The sequence below is a fragment of the Neoarius graeffei genome, chromosome 24 (assembly GCF_027579695.1).
Source record: "Neoarius graeffei isolate fNeoGra1 chromosome 24, fNeoGra1.pri, whole genome shotgun sequence".
Lineage (NCBI taxonomy): Eukaryota > Metazoa > Chordata > Actinopteri > Siluriformes > Ariidae > Neoarius > Neoarius graeffei.
In genome coordinates this window covers 40,475,495-40,484,873 of record NC_083592.1, presented here as the reverse complement: position 1 = coordinate 40,484,873, position 9,379 = coordinate 40,475,495, and the positions used below count along the sequence as shown (strand labels likewise).

At 41.3% G+C, this 9,379-nt stretch overlaps 1 protein-coding gene across 1 annotated transcript; it reads right to left on the bottom strand.

The window, feature by feature from the left end:
* Positions 1 to 4,962: 4,962 nt before the first annotated feature.
* On the bottom strand, positions 4,963 to 6,915 carry LOC132872060 (interleukin-8). Its single transcript, XM_060906643.1, has 4 exons — positions 6,729 to 6,915; positions 6,359 to 6,494; positions 5,965 to 6,048; positions 4,963 to 5,186 (listed from the first exon to the last, which is right to left on the bottom strand). Exons 1-4 carry the CDS (start codon positions 6,790 to 6,792, stop codon positions 5,168 to 5,170), a joined length of 303 nt encoding a protein of 100 aa, XP_060762626.1. The 5' UTR covers positions 6,793 to 6,915; the 3' UTR covers positions 4,963 to 5,167.
* Between the last annotated feature and the right edge of the window lie 2,464 nt (positions 6,916 to 9,379).

Here is a 9,379-nt window from a genome sequence, read left to right as displayed (position 1 = left end):
GTTGGTATCTGGCACTCCAACCCTTTAACTTCAAGGTGATCCACAGGCCGGGGGCGCAGATGGTCGTGGCGGACTTCCTCTCCCGTCAAGGGGGGGGGAGTCGGCTGTGGGCCGGACGGCTGCCCGGCCTGAGTCGGGCGGTGGGGGTATGTGGCAGCGGGGGCGTGGTCTAGCATCGGTCTGTGACAGGAGGGCGGAGTCGGGGAAGTTAAGTGGCAGAATCACGACACCTGTTGTTAATTGATGTTTGTGTGTGTCTTCCCAGTGACCGTGCCCTTCTTAAGGAGAGAGTGAGAGCAGAGGGACTCGCTCCACAACCAGACAGCTGATGTGTGTGCGTGTGTCTGCATGTGTGTGCAGCTGGAAAGCTGAATAAAGAGAGTTTTTGTGAACTCAGTTCTGTCCTGCCGTCCTTCTGTGCTCCACCCATTTACACGAACTGCCACATACTTGTACTAGGACCACATGCAGCTAGAAGTAAGTTTTCTGATTACACAGTAACTCTGGATGGCCTTTCTGTTTCTTCACATGCAGCAGTAAAAGACCTCGGGTGATTATTGACCCCAGTCTTTCATTCGAAACTCACATTGATAACATTACCCGGATTGCTTTCTTTCATCTCAGAAATATTGCAAAGATAAGAAATTTAATGTCACTACATGATGTGGAAAAACTAGTCCATGCTTTCGTTACCTCCAGGTTGGATCAGAGTGCGAATTACCCCACCATAATTGGGGGGTACCATCATGGTCCACTATCATATCAATCACCCCCCCCCCCCCCCCCCCCCCCCCGTCCTGTCCTGTCTCGTCTATGGAAGTTGGTGTCAGTAACTCAACACAATAACTCTGAACAATAATTTTTAATGTCATTAAGAAGCATGACAAGCCATACAGTACTACCACAGAAGAAAAAACAGCAGTACAACCTGATAACCTTCTTTGTCAGAACAAACTGGGTATCAACACTACAAATGAGTCACATACAGTATATACACACATGCAGAACAGTCCTGCTGAATGTCTTGCTCTCTTTCGTCCTGCTGTGCCTCTCCTGTCTGCTGGGAACCCATTTTCTTTATTCACATGAACAGTGTATAAAACCTAACTGCACCTACACTTGTACTGTAATTGTCTGTAGATCTTAGTGCTAATATTTACTACTTACTCTTTTAGCACCAAAAAAATGCCTGATGTCTGGCCTTTTTCTTTTCCTCGTGTTTGGCCTACTGTCTCTGTGAATAAACTCAAACAGGGTACTCAGATGAAACTATGAATATCTTAAAAATAATACAAAAGGAATGCAAGTAAAAACAATAGAAAACATCCATGTACTAGGCTATTTTGCCTAGGCTAGCCTACTACCTGGCTCTTTTTATGTTGCCCCCAGAGGTTCTGATTGTAATTTTACATAGGCTTAGCTAGGCCTACATCAGAACTTCTTGTGCCTAATCACACACACAGGATGGGCCTATGTGCCAAATGAATTTCAGAAGGGCACAATTTATTCATGATAAAATGAGAATGGAAACATATGGAGTTCTTCTCCTTTGAAATGAGAATCGTTTCTATACCACACTGTAATAAGCTTGATTTAAATAGAGACTTAGCTTATCTTGCTAACTAACGTTAACGTCCGTCCACTGTAGCCTTCTGGCCTCAGTGGGTAAGTAATTCAACGTATAAAGATGTGACATGAGCTGAAAGAACAAATCTCATCTCATCTCATTATCTCTAGCCGCTTTATCCTTCTACAGGGTCGCAGGCAAGCTGGAGCCTATCCCAGCTGACTACGGGCGAAAGGCGGGGTACACCCTGGACAAGTCAGGTCATCACAGGGCTGACACATAGACACAGACAACCATTCACACTCACGGTCAATTTAGAGTCACCAGTTAACCTAACCTGCATGTCTTTGGACTGTGGGGGAAACCGGAGCACCCGGAGGAAACCCACGCGGACACGGGGAGAACATGCAAACTCCTCACAGAAAGGCCCTCGCCGGCCACGGGGCTCGAACCCGGACCTTCTTGCTGTGAGGCGACAGCGCTAACCACTACACCACCGTGCCGCCCTAAAGAACAAATCACTTTAATAAATGAAAGTTCTAAAATAACAAATTTTCAACAGGCTAAAAGTTGGTTAGCAACTAACATTACCAATGCACGTCTTCTGCTGCAAACCACAGACTGTATAAATTGCTGCAAACCCATGGACTGTATCTGATGAATCAACTGAATACGGTGTGGACTAGAAGCTATTGCTTCTAGCGCAGGGCTTTTCAAAGTGTGGGGCGCGTCTCCCCTAGGGGGCGCCAGAGTTCTTCAGGGGGGCGCGACGTGAGGAAAAATAAACCAGAATAAGTTACTATTGCGGACATTTAGCGAACTTCAGCTAGCTTTTGCCAGAGACAAAATGGATCGATTTTTAGTACCTAAAGCTACAGTGAGTGAGGAGACAGAGTCTGGGCCAAGCAAAAAAAGAAGGAAGTATGAGCACGATTATTTAAAGTTTGGATTTTCATGGACTGGATCTGAAGATGCTCCACTGCCACAGTGTGTTGTCTGCCAAGAGGTGCTAGCTAATGATGCTATGAAATGTTTAAAATGTGTAAAACAAGATGTTTAAAAAAACATGGGGGGGGCTGTTGTTTATTTGCTCTCTGCGGGGGGGAGGGGGGTGACTCTCCCACACTTTGAAAACCCCTGCTCTAGCGCGTTCTAGCGCTGCGGTGACTAAAAATGGTACGGTCCACAATAGGGGTGTCTGTCTGAAATCGATTTACATTAAAATGTTCCTACAATAAGAATGGCGAATGGGAGTTGGCTTGAATTATATATTCCTTTTCACAATATCAGAAAAAATATCGGACCCCCCCCAAAACTTATATTTTTGTCTCTTTGGGGGGTACTGGGTCTTCATTGGGGGGTATAGTACCCCCCAGTACCCCCCCATAATTCGAACTATGGGTTGGATTATTGTAATGCCTTACTGTTTGGATGTTCCAATAAGTGCATAAACAAGCTCCAGTTAGTTCAAGATGCAGCAGCAAGAGTCCTTACTAGAACTAGAAAATATGACCACATCACCCCTGTCTTATCCACACTGCATTGGCTCCCAATCAAGTTTCGTATTGATTATAAAATACTACTATTGACCTTTAAAGCACTAAATGGTCTCGCACCACAGTACCTGAGTGAACTTCTGCTCCTCTATGACCCGCCACGCCTACTTGGATCAAAAGGTGCAGACTATCTGCTGGTACCTCGCATAGTGAAGGCTATCAGGGGGCAGAGCCTTTTCTTACAAAGCCCCACAGTTATGGTACAGCCTTCCAAGTAATGTTTGGGAATCAGACACAGTCTCAGTGTTTAAGTCTAGGCTGAAAACATATCTGTTTAGTCAAGCCTTTTGTTAATGGTATTTATGAGGTAAAGGTGTAGATCTGGAGGGTCCTCAGACATAGTGTTTTGGTAAACTGGGATGTATGGATGCTGTCAGTCCCCACTCGCTTGCTCACTCGAGTTTGTTGACGGTGTAGTGGCTGCTGCTTTATGTCCTGGGGCTCCCTCATGCCTGTGTTACCTTCTGGCTCTCCCCTTTTAGTTATGCTGTCATAGTTAGTTACTGGAGTCCCTGCTTGTACTCAGTGCAATATGTATACTGTTCCTACTTATTCAGGTGACATTGGGCATACCTAACAAACTGTGTTTTCTTTCCCTCTCTCTCCCCCCTCCCCCCAAATCTGTCCCTCTGAGTTACATGGAGTCAACAGGAAATCTTTTGGTGGAGAGGGTGGAGACCTCAACTGGCTCTTGTAGCCTGCAGGGAATCGGCCGTCTGACATTCTGTCGCATGTCCCAGACCCGGTGAAATGTAACTGAATTGTCTTGGCCAGCCCTAAGGGTCCCATCTGCATCTGCCTGCACTCACTCTGATCTATAATTCCAACTGTCTCATTGCTGAGAAGTGTGCTCCCATCACCCAATCAAGCATCCAGCCAGAGCAGGTCATGATATTTTTTAACCATATTAACATGTCATTGTTGTGTATTATGCCTGATGTCAGGACTCTCCTCTCTGCGAGCCTACCACACAGACTTAATACTTGTGTTATTTTTAGACATTGACACCTGTTGCCTACACTTATTCAGGTGACATTGGGCATACCTAACAACCTGTGTTTTCTCTCTCCCCCCCCAAATCTGTCCCTCTGAGTTACATGTCGGTCCTGGGATCAAGATGCTGACCTCTTCTGCTCCTCGGACCTGCTTGATCCATCCTGGTGCCCTGTGTCTGGTTGGAGTCTCCTCGCATCGCTCCTGTGGAGGATGGCCCTGTGAGGACGCTCTGGATCACAGTAATGCTTTTATGGTTGAGGACTACAGTTGACTTGCTAACTTTAGGACTGCAGTTGTCATGAACAGTTTTGCACTCAAGTTTCCATCAATGAAGAGTTACAACATCAACGAAACTGTCATGTTAAAACTGTTAATATTATAGTCATGCTGTCTGTTGTTGCCCAAATGAGGATGGGTTCCCTTTTGAGTCTGGTTCCTCTCGAGGTTTCTTCCTCATGTCGTTTGAGGGAGTTTTTCCTTGCCACCGTCGCCACAGGCTTGCTCATTGGGGATAAAATTAGCTCATGTTTTAAGTCGTTCAAATTCTGTAAAGCTGCTTTGCAACAATGTTTATTGTTACAAGCGCTATACAAATAAACTTGACTTGACATGTTGAATACTTATTTCCCCCACTATATATCTATACTGATTTTAGTGTCGTAAGTCTCTTATGCAATATGACAATCTGAAAGGATGGCAAAAAATATCTACCTTTGCTTTAGAATTATTTATTCAGTTATAGATTGCATTGAAGAAATGGTTATACATCCTTTCCTTTGAATATGCTTGTGAATTACATGTCAGGTATAATAAAGCACAGTTTAATAAGCATTGCCGTAGACATTTGTCGTATTCACAATCACTTTATTGGTAGCCGTTTATGCAGAAGCCATTTTCAACAGTGTGGTTGCGTTTTAGAAGAAAAATAAATGTTTAAAATCATTTAATCAGCATAAATTTGGCTTTATCACATCACATTCTGCATTTGCTTTCATTTTGAGTGAAGAGAAACCGTTCAGTCCTCTTCAAGCTGCACAGATGGCACTTCTCATTGCTTTATGGATCTCCTGTTGTTTCAATAAAAAAAAAAAAAACACCTCATATTAATTAACATGTTGCATAGTTAAAAAATAAATCTACTGACCAAAACAGTTAGAAAAAAAAAAGACACTGACACAATGTTGTTTGGTTACTTTAGAAATATCTATGACATGAAACTTCAGAATATCAGCAGCACATCCTTAAGTCTAATGTTGTGGAATGTCCATGAAACAAGGGAATTCCTGCTATCACTTTTATTATGACTGCTATAAACCACTTCTCTTTTTCTCAATTTTGAAAAGTTAAGAAACATTAAGAAGTTAAGAACTGTCATGTTACTGACAAACCACAAAGTCCCCATGCTGAAGACTTTTCTGTCAGAAAACTTCAAGGAACAGTTTTAGCTTTTAAAGCAATGACAGTGGAGTCTCTTGCCATACATGCTACATATGTGCGATATCCACTACATAAGACCCTGTGTAAGTTGTACTTTTTGAAACAATAACAAACTAGAACAAGTACATTGATGTAACTTTGTGATTTGCCTTAAAGCTTGAACTATTATCAGTGCTGCTGCTATAGAACAATTATCAACACCTTCTGACCAATCAGAGTTAAGAATTCTTTGCTGAAAATGAAAAAGTAAGTAACATGGTTGCCTTAACTTTGAGCTTAATGAAACTAGCCTAAGCTTATACAGAGTTTACTATCGGAACAATATCGGCAAACCTGTTGTCAGGACAAAAACAAAAGTTAAAACAAAATGAGCTTTAAAAAATAGCTTAATATCGCATATCAATTTACCTTTTCATGAATTTATTGATGATTTTTTGGACCCAGTTTGCCTCAGGGTCCACACACACTAATTTTTTGTCCTTTAAAGTGATTCTGGAAATTGTGAGTAAAAAAAGCAATTAGCGCAAACATACAATTGATTAAGTTAAAAATGACAACATGTAACATGCGTGATGGAAATAATCAGTTTATTATCTAACGCCTAACATTAATTCTAGCTACTGAATTAGAAGTATGCTAAAAAGAAATAGCATCATCACCCATGGAAATACTGACTATGTCCAAAAAACAAATCTTATTATGAATATGGCATGCTCTCATGTACAGTAAGTACAGTAGTATTGTAACGTTTGAACTAGGCAGTGTTTTCAAAGCATAGCCCTTATCAATACCCCTGACTCACATAATTTCAGTGTTGCGGCAGTGTGACCCGGGAGGCAAGATCTCAATTCTTTGAAACCGTTGCGAGTTGATTTGGGAGCTCACGGTGTTTAAACAGCGGCAGTCGTGATCCATGACAGCTCCCTCCATAGGCAAGGCTGCAAAAATAAATAAATAAATAAATAAATAAGGTAACAAGACAAAAGACATAACAGGAGGGCACAGGTTCCAAAATGGTTCCATACTTCTGAGGAGGAGTAGCATATTAAAAATATCCAACTGGGAACCATTTGCAATTCACTTCAATTAGCAATCACTTAATACAACACTAAATTACTATACATCTGGCAAAATTACATTACATAAGGAATAAATGCAAAATAGTCTCTTACCAAATATGCTGGCAAAGCAGCAGAGAGCAGTTACTGCCAGCAGCAGGTGGGCACTGAGTTGCATGATGGCACAGGCGGTAGTGGAGTGGATCTGGGACGAACAGGCTGCTTTGGTTCGTTTATAAGGATGCTCAGAAAAGGAAGTAATGGAAATTCTTAACTGCTAATTATAGAGGAAAGACCAAATCGAGAGTCTCTGACTGGAAAAAGGGGGCGGGAATATCAAGGCACTGACAGGGGCAGGTATATACGGTATATTCATTGTAATTTGTTTTTTTCATGATGTTGCAAAGATTTTGCTGACTCCTCTGAAGTCTTAACACAGTCCAATCATGTGGCAGCAGCTCAATGCATAAAATCATACAGATACAGGTCAAGAATTTCATTTAATAATCACATCATACATCACTGTTTATTTAGATATCTGCATGAATATACAGGTATTCCGAATAAAGTGGACAGGGAGTGTATACTGTAAGAGCCAACACATACTGTATGTGATGCAGTAGCTTCTAATCAAAACTAACTTTGATAATTGAGTAGTTTTGGAAATTTTAACTCAAAAACCCGTCATCTCATATCATCCCTGCCTTAAAATAAATCAATGTCTCTGTACACAGCTATGAGTTTCCAGCAAGATGCTGAACCAATTTACCACAAATGTGTGGTTGGATGTGTAGGACGCAGATATGAACATTCAGAGGATACCTGCATATGTTTCTGTCAGGTTTCGTGTCTTGGGTGGCTTCCTGTTGCAGTGTTTGCACTTTTATGTTTTTACCGAGAAGCATGTTATGAAAAATGTTTCAGAGATTTGGAGAGAATATAAGATGAATATAAGAATGTATTATTATTATTATTATTATTATTATTATTATTATTATTAAGGTGAGAGTTCCAGTGGTTTTATAAGAACAAACATTTTTCTTTTATTCACTCAAAGAATAAGGAAGAGAAAGATGTTAACTATGCTGAGCATTTGGTCTATTTTCATCTTGAGGAAGCAATAAAGCCAATTATCTAAAATGCTGACCTTATGCCCAGATTATTATACGTACGTATTTAACAACTTAATACACAATAAAAAGTGAGTTTCTAATTCAGAAGTGGGTGGGGTGGGGGAGACCAACACATGCAACAAACCTGAGATTAATATACATTTGAGATAAGTTTTGAACTGACTGAAGTCTTAAACTCACAGCTTATTCAGTTATTTATCATAAACAATATAGTTCAGTATAAGAGTAACACACAGTAAACAAAAGCTACAGTCAAAGTAATAGGAAAGGTTTGTAGTTTTAAAGGCAAGGCAAGTTTATTGACGGTGGTACTTGAATGTTTGTTAACCCTTGAGAATTTTTTAAAAAATATTTCTGCATAAATATGACCGACAACATCATCAGATTTTCACACAAGTCTTAAAAGTAGATAAAGAGAACCCAATTAAAGAAATGAGGCAAAAATATTATACTTGGTCATTTATTTATTGAGGAAAATGATCCAATATTACATATCTGTGAGCCTCTAGGATTAGCAGGAAATTTGAAGGTGAGATTAAAGTCAGGTGTTTAAAATCATCTACCCATGCTGGAGCCTATCCCAGCTGACTATGGGCGAGAGGCAGGGTACACCCTGGACAAGTTGCCAGATCATCACCTATGGTCAATTTAGAGCCACCAATTAGCCTAACCTGCATGTCTATGGACTGTGGGGGAAACCAGAGCACCTGGAGGAAACCCAAGCAGACACGGGGAGAACATGCAAACTCCACACAGAAAGGCCCCAACAGCATCTTGGCTTGAACCCAGAACCTTCTTGCTGTGAGGCAACAGTGCTAACCACTGCACCACCGTGCTGCCTGTTTAAAATCAGTGGAATGACAATCACGTATGACTGGGGGCCTTGTTTTATTTAAAGTCTGATTTTCACAACACATGTTTGTGGAAGTGTATCATGTCCTGAACAAAGGAGATTTCTGAGAACCTCAAAAAAAAGAGTTGTTGAAGCTCATCAGGCTGGAAAAGATCACAAAACCATCTCTAAAGAGTTTGGATTCCACCAATCCACAATCAGACAGATGGAGGAAATTCAACATCTCTGTTCTGGACTTGCTTGAAGATTCTTGAAGACGTTTCACCTCTCATCCGAAAGGCTTCTTCAGTTCTGTCTGACTGGTAGGGAGTATCAGGTATTTATCCTCTCAGAGGATAAATGAGAGGATAAATACCTGATACTCCCTACCAGTCAGACAGAACTGAAGAAGCCTTTCGGATGAGAGGTGAAACGTCTTCAAGAATCTTCAAGCAAGTCCAGTTGCTCTCTTTTACCACCCATAGTTACTATGACCTGGATGACTGAGAATATTCACAGACAACATCTCTGTTCCTCTCTCCAGGAGTGAATGACCAACAAAAATCACTCCAGGACAAGGCGTGTAATAGTCAGCGAGGTCACAAAGGAATCCAAGATAATTTCTAAGCAACTGAAGGCCTCTCTCATATTGGCTAATGTTAATGTTCATGAGTCCACCTTCAGGAAAACTCTGAACAACAATGGTGTGCATGGCAGGGTTGCGAGGAGAAAGCCACTGCTCTCCAAAAAGAACAATGCTGCCCAACTACAGTTTGCTAAAGCTCACGTGGACAAGACAG

Bases quoted from the DNA above. Each gene is read 5' to 3' on its own strand.
- LOC132872060 (XM_060906643.1), bottom strand. From the start codon at position 6,792: ATGCAACTCAGTGCCCACCTGCTGCTGGCAGTAACTGCTCTCTGCTGC. The intron at 6,495-6,728 runs GTAAGAGACTAT...TTATTTTTGCAG, and splicing joins CTGCTTTGCCAGCATATTTG to CCTTGCCTATGGAGGGAGCT. The intron at 6,049-6,358 runs GTGAGTCAGGGG...CACAATTTCCAG, and splicing joins TGCCGCAACACTGAAATTAT to AATCACTTTAAAGGACAAAA.